Source organism: Anopheles coustani, chromosome 3, assembly GCF_943734705.1.
Source record: "Anopheles coustani chromosome 3, idAnoCousDA_361_x.2, whole genome shotgun sequence".
In the NCBI taxonomy this organism is placed as follows: domain Eukaryota; kingdom Metazoa; phylum Arthropoda; class Insecta; order Diptera; family Culicidae; genus Anopheles; species Anopheles coustani.
Window position 1 is genome coordinate 88,310,630 of NC_071288.1, and position 13,565 is coordinate 88,324,194.

The 13,565-nt window shown below is 45.0% G+C and overlaps 3 protein-coding genes across 4 annotated transcripts; 2 read left to right on the forward strand and 1 right to left on the reverse strand.

Annotated features, from left to right (window-relative positions):
• The first annotated feature begins 437 nt into the window (after positions 1-437).
• LOC131271260 (BSD domain-containing protein 1-A-like) lies at positions 438-4,541 on the forward strand. Of its 2 annotated transcripts, XM_058272681.1 has the most exons (6): positions 438-558; positions 623-1,006; positions 1,111-1,258; positions 2,117-2,595; positions 2,670-2,821; positions 2,891-4,541. In XM_058272681.1, the coding sequence occupies exons 2-6, from the start codon at positions 993-995 to the stop codon at positions 3,493-3,495; spliced, it is 1,398 nt and encodes a 465-aa protein (XP_058128664.1). In that variant the 5' UTR covers positions 438-558; positions 623-992; the 3' UTR covers positions 3,496-4,541. The 2 variants fall into 2 exon arrangements, with proteins under 2 accessions (XP_058128664.1, XP_058128657.1); XM_058272674.1 differs by having other exon boundaries at positions 504-1,006.
• Positions 4,542-4,594: 53 nt separating this feature from the next.
• Positions 4,595-5,278, reverse strand: LOC131268898 (integumentary mucin C.1-like). The gene has a single exon (XM_058271197.1). It carries the CDS (start codon positions 5,276-5,278, stop codon positions 4,595-4,597), a length of 684 nt encoding a protein of 227 aa, XP_058127180.1.
• A 1,948-nt stretch (positions 5,279-7,226) lies between these two features.
• On the forward strand, positions 7,227-11,571 carry LOC131272463 (vesicular inhibitory amino acid transporter). The gene is made up of 4 exons (XM_058274202.1): positions 7,227-7,476; positions 7,571-7,745; positions 7,820-7,943; positions 8,613-11,571. Exons 1-4 carry the CDS (start codon positions 7,227-7,229, stop codon positions 9,795-9,797), a joined length of 1,734 nt encoding a protein of 577 aa, XP_058130185.1. The 3' UTR covers positions 9,798-11,571.
• The last annotated feature ends 1,994 nt before the right edge of the window (positions 11,572-13,565 follow it).

Genomic DNA, 13,565 nt, shown 5'->3' on the forward strand with positions numbered 1-13,565 from the left:
ACCTCAAGATATGGTGCAATAACCAAGATTTACAATTGACACCGATAAAGCTTGTTTATCTTCTCTAGGCTTCCTTTGCACCCTTTAAAAGATGGTACTATTGTTCGGGATTCCTTGAAGAAATTAATCCTTCCGCAACTTTTGCAGTCATTATTATACAAAACCATCAATACACTATTAAAAATCATAATCATAATTTCCTTACTTATACGAAACCTTTATTGATCACAAACAGCTGGTTTGATGTTTTTGTTGACAAAATCATCGTACAAGAAAATTGGAACAAAAACAACAACAAAAGCAAATCTTCTCGACGTCTCCCTCTCTTGCCCAAAAGCCACAGTCAAGAGGAGCGTCCCAGCGCTCCCTTTTCGATCCCTTCACACAATCGCTCCATCATGCCATCTCTTTCACATCCTACAGCTGCACCTTTGTGGTAGCATTCGTGCGCTCTTTCTTGTGCGAGACTGTTTTCTGTCATTCTTTTTGCGTGTGTAGAATCCAGACCTGACTTTCTTGTGGTGTGCTATCTATTTACAAAGTTGTGAAACGGAACAGGTACTTTTTTCCGTACCAGATCGCGATTAGATATTTCGGTGCATTACTCTCTTTATTTTCGAAGGAACCGTTTGTCCGAATGCGTGCCCATTGGTGAATGGCGACGTCGTGAGACGAACATGTCAATTCAAACCCGCGGCTGCGAGTGATTGAGCTACAATTAATTCCAACAAAGCTCGTGAAAAAGTGTCTGCGTACGTGCGCAACGGGCGTAATTCCGATTTCGAAGCAGATTCCATCGAACTTTTGCACATTTTTTACACCACCGGAAGGTTGGGGTCATCGTGCACTTTCTCGGAACTCCTTGCCCCTTTTGTTGCATGTTTCGTGTCTGCCGTGGGCCACTTCCGTGCCAGTGCCGTTGTTCGGTGGTGTCAACTGCAACTTCCTTCTAGTGCGTAAATAAAAACACGGCTGCAACAAAGTGTGTCGATATGGCGGATAAAAGGTAACTGCACCGATGAAAACCTGCTACGGACGATGAGATCACTTTGTTGGTTGACAAACGTAATGTTATTATGTTCTTTCCTTTCCCTACCCCCGCCGTTGTAGCACCAGCGATGAAAACACTTCCGCGGATGCACCGAGCAGCCCGGCCAAGGGTAAGGGGACGGATGTTCCGACGAGTCCAACGGGAAGTACCGCTTCGGCCAGCTCGTCCAGCTGGTGGGGCTCGTGGATTGATACGGCCCGCACAAAGGTAAACAAACAAAACGCCTGTAAGAAGTAGGCACTGAAAACAGCTTTTCCATAGCAGGTTTTTTTTCCTTTTTTTCGGAGGAATCTTTGCGCAGTGTCGCCTAATTTCTAGGATTTTATGGTTATGTAGTAACTTGCTTCCTGAACCTTTTCAACCTTTTAACACTTGCACTATTGTCACAAACTTGCGAAAGAGAATTAAAACTGCACAATTTGTTATATTATTTACTCTACCGTTCGTCATAATATTAAAATAATATTCAGTAGGGGTAATAATTTTATTTTGTGACTGGAATGAGTTTTATCTCCAGCTTAGTACAGAAAATAACAAAAAATATACATCTATTATAATTACAATTTGATATTTTGCTCGATATGAATTCACTCGTAGTCGATTACTGAATTGTGAACAATCACTGTTATTTTTCAATAACCAGTACATCAAATTGTTTGTTTCCATTTTTTTTAAATTAATTTGGCTCTACTGCTTATAAATTTGGCTATAAATTGGAATCGATCTCAACAAAAACTGATTCAATTTTCGTGTGCATAATATGTTTTTAGCTTCATTAATATCGGAGCAAAAAATTTACTTCAAACAGCATAATCATGTAATGCATGACCAATTTGATGGCCTGTAATTTATGAAAAGATCATCAGCAGTCCATCTTTTCACTTGATCATCAGTCCACTTTATACTTGAATTATCTAAAATTGACGAATTCCTCTGTTAAAAATCTTTTTTTATATGTTTTTTATTTGAGCTTCTCACTCAAACACTTCTCAGCCTTTATTTGATATTTAAAGTAGGAAATGAAACACAAAATGTTCATAACGTTACTTGATTTCCCTTTTCTAGTCTGCGTCGGTACTGGAGGCGGTCAAGAATGATCTAACAGAGCTCACAACGGTGGTGAAAACGGAAGCCTCCAGCGCCACCGAGGCGATCGGTCGTTCGCTTAACCTAGGCGAACCCGACTCGACCGTCGGTGCGATGAAGAAAAGCTTCAGCAGCTTCCTCGGACAGGTCACGGAGGCACTGGTGCCGTCGCTCGAGGAGGACGAAGAAACGGAAGCGGTCATGATAACGGCGGACGGGACGCTTACGCTGACCGGTTTCTACAAGCACCTGGCCGAGATGCAGGCCAACGACGAGACATACCTGCAGGAGCCGGCCGATGAGCTGCGGGAGAAGTATAAGCGCTGGATGGAGGTGGTCGAGCAGGAGCAATTCACCGAGCCGCGGCTGGCGAAACATCTGGCCAGCAGTACGATACTTAACGACAAGTATGTCACCCTGGTGCCTGCCAAAGTTGCTCATATGGATTTTTGGAAGAGGTACTGACAATGACATACCAATTGTCCGTTTTCACGTGTTCTAATAGATTTATGTTATTCCACCCAACGTAAAGGTATCTATTTAAGAAAGCCCTTCTAGAGGACGCAATTGCAAATGCAGAAATTGCTGAACGCAAAGCAAAGGCTGCCCTTGCCACCACGGAAACGATCGCTCCAGCCAAGACGATCGTGCAAACCGATCAACCGAGACGAACCATCGAAGAAGGTAACAATGCAATTTCTTAGGTGGAGCGAGCGAGGGGATAGTAATCCAAAACCTCAATACCGTTTGCAGCTGATAGTGATGAAACGCCATCGTACCCCATCGCCGACGAGCTTGCCTGGGGCGAAGTGCCTGAATTCGACGCAACGAACATCGAGCTGTCCGAGGAGGAGCAAGCCCGTCTGCTGGAGGAATACGAGCAGGAGATACGGGAGCGCGAGAAGTCGCTCACGACCAGCATCGGCAAGCTGGACATTGTCGACGAGTCGCTCCTGATCCAGTCCGACATCGAGGGCACCCCACAGAAGACCCCGAAGGTTGCCCCGGAAGCCGCCAAATCGACGGCGAAGAAAGACTCGCCCGCTGCAGCCAAAAGCGCTGCCGGGCCGAAAGCCACAAACAACCAAAAGTCCAGCCAGGGAAAACCGACCGCCACCTCGCAGCCTCAAGCGGAAAAAGGAGCTAACAAATCATCGAACGCTGGTGCCACCGGTAGGAATGTAAATACCAGCAAAAACCAACCGAGTGCGGCCAACAAGAAGGCGGCACAGACGGCAACGCCGGCCGGTAAGAAGAAGGACCAGCTAAAGATGGACAAGAACCATTTCACGAAGGAAGCGGAAGCGTCCTCGTCGAACTCGGACGAAAGCTGGGAGAAGGAGTTCGAGCTGGAATGAGGCGAACCGATCGATCTGCGCCGGGAGCTAGCCGAGTGCGCCGATTGGTCCTAAATGTCTCGTTTTCGTTTTATTCCAATGCTCCACAACAAAAGAATTAGACCTTGCGTACGAATGAACCGATTCTTTGGCGAACGCTTTTTACTAAAGTCCGTAAATGTTGCCGCGTGGAAAGGATGAACGTTTACTGTAGCGTTCGTCCTTTCACGTCCACGTCCTGTGTTGCAAGCAAAAGCACGTGGTGGCACGTTTTCGTACCCTCATTCCCCGTTTTGCGGGTTACACACTTGCGTGCATTAATTGTGTGTGGTTTTGTGCAAATATGCTTGTCTAAGATGCAAAAAAAAAAATTATGGACTTCCGCAGAAGACAGCGGAAAGACAACGCGTGCCACGCACGTGTCTAGTTTATGTAATCTTTTTGAATTATTGTGTAGGTTATAACGAATAGTTGTTTAGTTAAGCGCAGATCGTTTTCTAATGACAGTTTTGCAGGCTCAGAAGGGCTATTCAGAGCTTGCGCCGCAGGGGTAAGAGGTCAACTTCCGCAAGAAACTAATTGTTTATGTTATTTTTATGCATCACCAAACGGAAGCAAAATTATATCCTATGTACACTTGCTTATTTGGCACCGTGTCTAATAGATAATCGATAGTTTCTTTCGTCAAAATGGGCGCACTTTGAGTAAAACGCATCGGGGCAAAAGATCCTTGCGCAAATTCTCCTCCGGTGACCAACGCGCATCATGGTGGACAACCCACGGGGGCGTGGGATTAGAGGACGGAACAAGAACACGGAGTTCGTGCACACACGGACACGCAACTCCAACACGTGGGCTCAACTAGTTAATCGACGTATAGTTTTTAATTGTTTCCTCTTTTAAATGTAACCCCTTATCTCCTGTATCCGTACATGCTGGTAAAAAAACACGTGATCGTTTGTGACGGTGGAACGAGGAAGACATCCCAATTCGTGCATACATGCTTGCATGGTTCTTCAATCGTTTGTGTCACATTAAATGATAAATAAATTGAATCATATTTTATTACCAATTTACTGTCGATAGTTTCTATTCATTAAAAAGTTCAACAACAAGGAATTTAATCGTCCCGGCGGGATTGTTGCCGGCGAGTGGTGGAGGAAGGGGCAGCTGTTGTAGAACTTGGTGAGGACGTTGTGGTTGACGTAGGATTCTGAGTGGTCGTCGTTGAAGGAGTTGTAGAACTTGTGGTCGATGGGCTTGAAGAGGTGGTTGTGGTTGGTGTCATTGAAGGAGTTGTAGAACTTGTGATCGATGGGCTTGAAGAGGTGGTGGTGGTTGGTGTCGTTGAAGTCGTGGACGAAGAAGCTGTTGTTGTTGAGATGTCCGCCCTAGTTGATCCTACAGTAGGGGGGTTTGAACTTGACGGAGCAGCGGTTGTGGTGGTGGTGGTGGTTGTGCTAGTAGAAGTGGTAGCCGTCGTCGTCGTTGGCTTCCTGTTCCTATATCGATTTTTATTCTTTTTCTTTCCCGACCCCGATGCCGGTCGGCGCATCTTCATTTCACCGCTTTCTTCCGAAGAATGTCCCTTTCTTCGGTTGCCCGATCCTCTCCGGGACATTTCCCGATCGCCGCCATCAGGCCTTCTACCTTTCTTCCGATCGCGCACCATTTGCTTCCGTTCGTCGGATTCTTCCGACGAGCTGGACTGCTGCTTGCGACGCGCGGGACTCCCGTCGACAGTGGACGACAGATAGCCAAGCACACAAACCACCAAGAACGTTACCACGATGATTTTATTCATTTTCACTTTGGTTCTACGGATAAACACGAAACGGCCATACGCCAACAGAAACTGATCGCTCGTGTACCGTAGCGGGAATTTTTATACGTCCAGAGCCACCAGAGTTTTATTTGCTAATTAGAGTGTCTCTTTAAACAGACCGGTAAATAAATAATGACCAACCAAACCGGTTACCCACCCATCTTTGGCTACGACCTCAAGATTGTTCTCCATTCTCGAACCCTTAGGGACATAACATTCAAAAATTGAATTTCTTTGAACAAATTATGTAAGCGTGGTGTAGGTTTGTAGCCACAAAATGGTTACACGAACAACTAAAACGTGGCATTTAACACGGGGTAAACATTTAACTGACTAAGTACCACATTCTTAGGTATGTTTCTTTCCTAATACAATTATGCCACTCTTCTAAAACTTCTTCTCTTCTTTCAATCCTTAATTATTTTACTTTATAAAACACTGCATTTTTTAACAATTCCTTTTCAAATAATTTAACTTTCTGCCCTTAGAGGTTAAGTTATTTTCTAATGTCTGAGTGAGTTTGCAAGTAATGAAGGTTGTCCAAAAGCAAAATTGACTTAGGTATCCAAGAATGCAATCTCAACAGCCCTCGTGTTTTGGTGCTTTTTGTCCAGATTTAAACATTCATCAAACTTTCGTTTTTCATAGCTTCCATAGTGGAATTGCGGTGTTGTAAATGAAATCGAAAAACCCCCACGAAGCAAGCAAAAATATATGTTCCTTCCAAACCAACATTTCAAAATCCGTCGGAACCGATGAAGCGTCATCTTACAGCATCCTTCGAAAGCAAGCGGTTTTTTATCGTCCTCCCTCAACTTGGCCTCTTCATTCCTTGGCAGGATACACCAATGTTTACCTGTCATCTGCGGACCATATCCTCCGAGGTCCTCGCTCTCTCGCGTGCTCCCCAGCGCCAGCGTGCGCTCGCACATGCTCCCCATCCGGTCGCGAGAGTATGGCCTCTCCCGCGGCCGAGAAAAGTGTGAGCCCGAAAGTGGAGCAGACCGTTGCTCATTTTCCATCAAAATGGCACACTGATCGGACAGAGGCGTCGTGAGTGTGTAGTTCGCCCAGAAATCACCCCCAGAAGAGGAACGCGAAAAACGGATACCCGCCCCAAAAGACGTGCAGCAAAACCCTATCGTTTTGTTGTTTTTCGCGGACCGTGCCGCGTTTTTCCACCAGTGAAACCCGAACAGCAGTTTTCGGCACCAGCAGCCCTAGGAAGTGTTCCAAATTGTGTTCCCAGCATCGTGAAAAAGGTGAGTTGGTGAAGGCTTTTCAATGGCACACGAAAAAAAGGTTACGTATTACACGGAGTGAAAATGGTGGATCCTCCTTGACGTGGTGCTTTAAGAGGTCATGTTTTCGGAGTTATTACAATAATTTGTCACTCGTTTTTCCAAATTTTCAAGGCACATGACGATGTCTTCCGCTGCTTCATATCCTTTTTTCTCCTATCCACATAATCATTCATAAATTGTTCTTTTTTTTTTGTTGGTTCCTGTTCCGCCTAAGCAAGAGAAGGTGATTGCAAGATACAAGTTTGAGAGTCGGAAAAAAATCAATATCTGAGTCTATCTCTGGCAATTTACTCAGAACCTTTTTTATTATTCTTACATGCCCTAAGAGGCATTCTTGAGCGCCAAAGAACGAATGTATGTTTATTGTAATTTTTTACGACATCAAACTAATATTTTCTTTCAGGTTTAACAATGGACGACGATCAATAGAGTAATGTGAGGCAAGGGATTTAAATCACGTGTTCTGCAAAATCACTGAAAAGTCTTCCACAGCAACCAAACTCGCTAAACCTCTTAAGTGCGTGTGTGTGAACACAGAAGCAGAACTGATAGATCTTCCAACCCGGCAGCTTCTAGTCGGGAAGTCACTGTCATCCATTGTTAGCCTGTAGCCAAACGACACGATGGCATTCCTTAACAACCTCCGCTCGGTTCCGATGCCTCCGGTAAAAAACATGCTGAACGTGGCGTTGCAAACGGCCCGCCAAACGATTCCCTCCAAGCAGAAACAGAATGGCTACGAGGAGGCGGCCGGAGACAGCTTCGGAGGCGGTCCTGCTGGTGCCGGTGGTCCTGGAGGTGCCTCCGGTGGGTTACGGTCTCCACCGCAGGTACCGCAAAGGCCACAAAATGTACACTTTGCCGAAACGGATAGTGAGTTATAAGTACCAAGCGGATCTTCTGGAAGTAATGGATGTTTGGGAGAACTAATTTCTTTTTGCGATGATTTTTTTTGTGAACGCTTTAGCTGCGGGTGACACTGGTGGAACGGCAGAGATGAATCCACTCAATCCATTCACGAATCCTAAGGCCTACTACCAAGAGGACGGTATGGATCAATCCGGTGCAAATCAGTACCAGGAGACGGGCTTCAATCAGGGTGATTTCGAAAATGGCTACCAAGCGGGCGGCTACCCTCCTAGGTAAGTACTTGGAGAATCGTTCGATAAGAGTTCTCAAATTTAAAGGGATTCATTTATATCCTTTGTCATTGCAGACAAGGCAGTGTGCAATCGTTTGGATCTGATAGCACCTTTGCGGGCGGTTGCGAGGGAGAAACTCCCGGCGGATCCAAGATCAACGAGTATCAGGCGGCCTGGAACGTTACCAATGCGATTCAGGTAAGGCTATACCCCTATGAACCACCTCACTAGTGCCACTGGGGAAGAAAGCCCAATCAACCATCCACATTTTGGTATAGTTTCTCTTTCCTGTTGATTGATTCCTATTTTTCAGAGTACCTTTTTATTTGATTAATTGTCCTAGTTTTATCTTGTCACAAAAATCTGTCCTTTCAACAATCAGAGATTCTGATTCTATTTTAATTGATCGTCTGTTTGATTTTTATAAGGGAATTAGGAAAAAACCCGCTATTTATGGTTTTGCTGGTCATAAAGTTTCAAAGAGTGTCCTGTCTATCTGATTGCCTGTCTATCTGATTGCTCAATTTACTATAAGTTTATTTTTAGTTTATGAAATAGTCCCTCTCCACACGATAGATATTTTTACACAAGTTTCAGCGTTCCAACAGCACGGTATGTATTTCCATGAACAAAGTTCGTGGTTCTTCTCATTGTTACGTGAATTGTTATATCTTAAATATTTGTGACAACGACTTCTTGTGGAGTGTTGTAACGCAAAGGAAGTCTTTGTTGTACTTCTTATAAATGTTTTTGAGTTTTAGTTGAAATTGAATTGGTTTCATTTTCAAAACCTTTTTATCATGTTGTTAAATTTTTTTGGATTTTTCTTTCGTGTCCATCTAACGGGGAAAGTTTTGCTCGTTTCAGGGTATGTTCATCGTGTCGCTTCCGTTCGCGGTACTTCGAGGCGGTTACTGGGCGATCATTGCGATGGTCGGAATAGCGCACATCTGCTGCTACACCGGCAAGATACTGGTCCAGTGTCTGTACGAACCGGATCCGCAGACGGGTGAACCGGTACGGGTCCGCGACAGCTACGTGTCCATCGCGAAGGTGTGCTTCGGCAAGAAGATTGGCGCACGGGTCGTCAGCATAGCGCAGATCATCGAGCTGCTCATGACCTGCATCCTGTACGTGGTGGTCTGCGGCGACCTGATGGCCGGTTCGTTCCCGGACGGGGCGCTCGATACACGCTCCTGGATGATGCTGTGCGGTATCTTCCTGCTGCCGCTGGCCTTCCTGAAGTCGCTGCACCACGTCTCGCTGCTGTCGTTCTGGTGCACCATGGCCCATCTGCTGATCAACGCGATCATCGTCGGCTACTGCCTGCTGGAGATCGGCGACTGGGGCTGGAGTAAGGTCAAGTGGCGAATGGACTTTGAAAACTTTCCAATCTCACTTGGTGTTATTGTCTTCTCCTACACGTCGCAAATCTTCCTGCCCACGCTCGAGGGCAACATGGAGGATCGGTCCAAGTTCAACTGGATGCTCGACTGGTCGCACATTGCGGCGGCCGCGTTCAAGGCGCTGTTCGGGTACATCTGCTTCCTGACGTTCCAGAACGATACGCAGCAGGTCATCACGAACAATCTGCACTCGCCCGGGTTTAAGGGTTTGGTTAACTTCTGCCTGGTGATCAAGGCTGTCCTCAGCTATCCGCTCCCATTCTTTGCCGCCTGCGAGCTGCTCGAGCGGGCCTTCTTCCGTGGCCGACCGAAGACAATCTTCCCGGTCGTCTGGGAGCTCGACGGTGAGCTGAAGGTTTGGGGTCTCGCCTGGCGCTTGACCGTCATCCTCGGGACGATCATGATGGCCATCTTCATACCGCACTTTTCCATCCTGATGGGCTTCATCGGGAGCTTCACGGGCACGATGTTGAGCTTCATCTGGCCATGCTACTTCCATCTCAAGCTCAAGGGCCATCTGTTGGACCAGAAGCAGCGGGCGTACAACTACTTCATTATCTTTCTCGGTGTGCTGTTCTGCGTGGTCGGTATCTATGACTCGGGCACTGCTTTGATCCATGCGTTCGAGATCGGGCTGCCGTTCTAAGTGCCGCCAGTTTGCAGGGCCTTGCGAACCCGTCGGACACCTGTACAGCGCACTGCAGCCCCACATCTCAACCCTCGTTCATATATACATTCATCTCACATTTCCACCCCCGCGTCGTTTCCCAAAAACTTCTAAACGCACGTTGTTAAACTGTTGATCTCGAATACATTCCCGATTTGATGCGATTGTTCATTTTGTGGCTAGCTCATAAAAGTTACACGCTATGAACATAAGGAAAGTGGGCCGAGAAACGATTGCAAAACGTTACGAAAGTTATGTCCTACTGCAGAAATTTGAAATACGCCGACTTGGAGAAGGTAAGCCATGTGAACTTGTACCGATTCTCCCGCAACAGTCAATGAATGTGATGTACCATGTTCGTTCCGGCGATACATTAACACATTTCATTGCGACATCGTATCTTCGACATATCGGAAATTCGTATTTGGGTTTTTTTTAAGTACGTGCAAAATAAGAGCACACTCTGAAAATGTTATACAGACGACAGAAAATCCGGTGCAACCAGCAAGAAACAAGCGTTATGAAGAGAAAAGCAACTTACGAAACAAGCACGAACCAGAAATTGTTAATCAATGTCTTCCTGTAAAGTAATCGAGAGGCGATAGAGTGAAACATGTGAACAAACTTCCGCAAATAAGCAACAAAGTAATTGTTAGAGGTCTTTAAATTTAGCAAGCAAATATACATATTCTCCAAAAGACCCACCGGTGGGACACGTGTGCGCCCGGTGGGGGCGTTAAATGGCATGCAGAAGCAAATGCAAAACAAGTATCAGTCTTCCATAAATATATACATATATACATATACAGAGAGGTAAAGAAAATCAAGCAACATTAAATACAAATAGAACATGTAAGAATGCAACATATTTAAGCTAGCGAGCGAAACTATACTGTGTCAGTTAGTCAGACAGTAGAAGACGAGCATAGGCAACACGACGGAGGACAATATCGATAGTAGCTAAAACAATTCCGTTACACAAGATCAATTCATTTTGCAATCATGGGATATTCCAGTGCGATTTACTTGTAGAACACGAATCTGTGCTCGAGGAAAAACGTCAACCATCCTAAGGCGAAGATCGTTCAAATTGAATCAATTACCTACAAGTGACAATAAGCAATGGCGGACTGTGCCGGAAATGGCTAGAAGACGTATTTACTTCTGCCATTTTACACCTATCCGACCACGTGCGATACACAAATTCATGCTTGAAAATTAACTCCCTATTGTTTGAAAATTTTGGTGGGGAAAATGAAAAGCGTGCGCACACATATTCTGTTCGGCTAGTAATATCAGGCATTTTACGGTGCGACCAGGCGCATAATATACTCCTACTATACAAGAAAAGAAAGCTATACCAACGTCTTCCAACCCATACATAGTATAAGAAATTTATTTTTAGTGCATCATCCAAAAGTCTTCCAAGAACAACGCTGACGAGCAATTCGGGCCACACGGTTTCGTTTACGGTTTTAGGCAAGATATTTCTTGTAGCAATCCTTCACCCTTTACATGCCAACCCTGGCATAGTGCACGATTAATCGTTGTGGCATTGCCCGTTTGAGGAGTGTGATTTTATTGCTAGTGCCATTGCGGCAAAGAGTAACGGATTTCGGTTGTTTTATGGCTTTGTTCAAAATATTGAATGTTCCACTATACAATAATCTCTATTGTACTTATTGCAATTAATGTATTTAAGAGCAACATTATAGGTGTCCGAATAAATAACAGTTATTTAACTTTAAATTCAACTTAACAAAACTGTTCATCTTCTGTTCGCTTAAGAATGCATGTGGTCCTGTGCTTGGATTGCCACGTGTTTCTGTATTACAGCGAGTTCAGTATAAATCACATTTTCAAAGAGAATCTTTTGGAACCACAAAATAATTCATGGAAAGTATACGATATAAATTCGTGTTTTTAGTTCAATCCGCGTCTAGCGTTGGCGGTCGATTTCAAAAGTATAAATTTTGCGAGATTCACGTGATGGTTACTTTTCTTGGACGCCGTCATCAACCACTAGGCAATACGACATTTGTTCGATAATCTTGAGTTTCACCTTCTTTTCATGTACACCTTGATCCTCGGAGAAAATAATGATCGAATCCTCTAGCAAGGAGAGAAAAAGAGTTAGCGATTAGCACATTCAACGGTAATGTTTGTCTCAAAAGGACCTTTCTTTTGAGGAGTCATTTATTAAAATCTGCCGAAGGACTAAAAAGTTATTAACAAATTAGCTATTTCAGCCATTATTTTTTGTTCTGACCAAGGTTTTTGAAGTTTGTTAGCTGCTTCGTTCTAGTGGTGGGTATATCGAATCTCCAAATCCGAATCCCAATCCATCAAACAGTGACGATGGAAACCAATCAATGCCGGTCTGGAAATAGTTTATCCTAATCTGAATCCCCTTCAAACCACATCTAATAACTCGCTTTTTACGTAATAATCCCAAACAAATCAAATCTGATTCGTATCCCAATCGAATCAAATCTGTAGAATCCATCAGATGGGATTCGAATCTTTGGAATCCATCTAGGGATCGACTCAAGTTTTCCAAATCCCGATTTTGCCAACACTAGTTTGTTTTGTTGTGCTGTTGTTCGCGAACTAGTAGTTGCAACTTGCAAAGTGGATAGTCAAGCTTTGCACTACTGGCCATATCAGTAACTATTTCGTACGGTGCGTTGAGGAGCAGGTGAAAAACATCGTTTTGTCGCTGTCGTCACCTTCGTCGCTAACGGGTTTGTTTTTGGTTACGCTGGTTTCATCCGTGTGCAGAACGAGATTGAAGCAGGCTTCGCGTAAAGTGTTGTATTTTGTTTGCCGAGCCTAAAAGTAAGCAACATTTGAGGGGTAAGCAGCTCAAACGGTCCGACGCGGGGCTGAAGGTCTCGCCAGCGGACGAAGACCACTCGGTGTGCGTTTGTTTTGTAGAGCTAGAGGGAAAGCGATATTTTCACCTTACGCAGCTTCAGCGTGCAGTGCATTCTCCGTGCGGTGGAGAAAAGGTGTACGGTTTATCACAGTAAGATAGAGAAGATATCGAGATAAATAGTGCAAATAATCTCTATCTGTAGGGCAGGTGCGTAGAAATAAAAAGGTGTCTGATAAAATTCGATGTGCCGTCTCCTGCGTCGGGGCTGTGGTTTGTGTACGGTGTTTACTTAAAAGTGTGTAATTTTCAGCACCGAAGTTTGTTTGAATATCGTGTTAATGCGCAGTGAAGGCAACCGTGTTGGTCGAGGTGCTTGTTTGCAGCAATCAGTGTCGTCGGCCAAAATTGTCCAGCGCTAACAATCACCGCCGAACGCAAGCAGGAAAACGGGAATCTTCAACCCCCGGGTTTTATCATTGACAACGGTGTCCGCAACAGTAAGGTAAGGCGTCAGACAACCACCCGCTCTCGCTATCATCAATTGAATCAAATCATTGTTTATTTCAGTGTTCCATCCCGGATGTTTTAAATTTCCGCCTTCGCTCGCAAATGCAACCGCTGAACGGAGTGAACGCAAAAGCACCTGCATTAGGAAGCGACAAAGAATGGAAGAAAGTAAAATCTTGGAAGCAATCTCCATCGTTTCCTTCCATCGTCGATCGATGGCGCTCCCTTGGATCCTTGTTCCCGCACTATCAGCGCACATTGCGTGACAAAAGTGGGGTACATCTGTGTGCGACAGGAAGAGACAGCATCCACCCCAAAAATTTTCGCAGGATAACAACGCGCAGATCTTTTTTTTGGGCCTG

Bases quoted from the DNA above. Each gene is read 5' to 3' on its own strand.
- LOC131268898 (XM_058271197.1), bottom strand. From the start codon at position 5,278: ATGAATAAAATCATCGTGGTAACGTTCTTGGTGGTTTGTGTGCTTGGC.
- LOC131271260 (XM_058272681.1), top strand. The intron at 2,596-2,669 runs GTACTGACAATG...CCCAACGTAAAG, and splicing joins CATATGGATTTTTGGAAGAG to GTATCTATTTAAGAAAGCCC. The intron at 2,822-2,890 runs GTAACAATGCAA...TACCGTTTGCAG, and splicing joins GAGACGAACCATCGAAGAAG to CTGATAGTGATGAAACGCCA.
- LOC131272463 (XM_058274202.1), top strand. From the start codon at position 7,227: ATGGCATTCCTTAACAACCTCCGCTCGGTTCCGATGCCTCCGGTAAAA. The intron at 7,746-7,819 runs GTAAGTACTTGG...TTGTCATTGCAG, and splicing joins GCGGGCGGCTACCCTCCTAG to ACAAGGCAGTGTGCAATCGT. The intron at 7,944-8,612 runs GTAAGGCTATAC...TGCTCGTTTCAG, and splicing joins ACGTTACCAATGCGATTCAG to GGTATGTTCATCGTGTCGCT.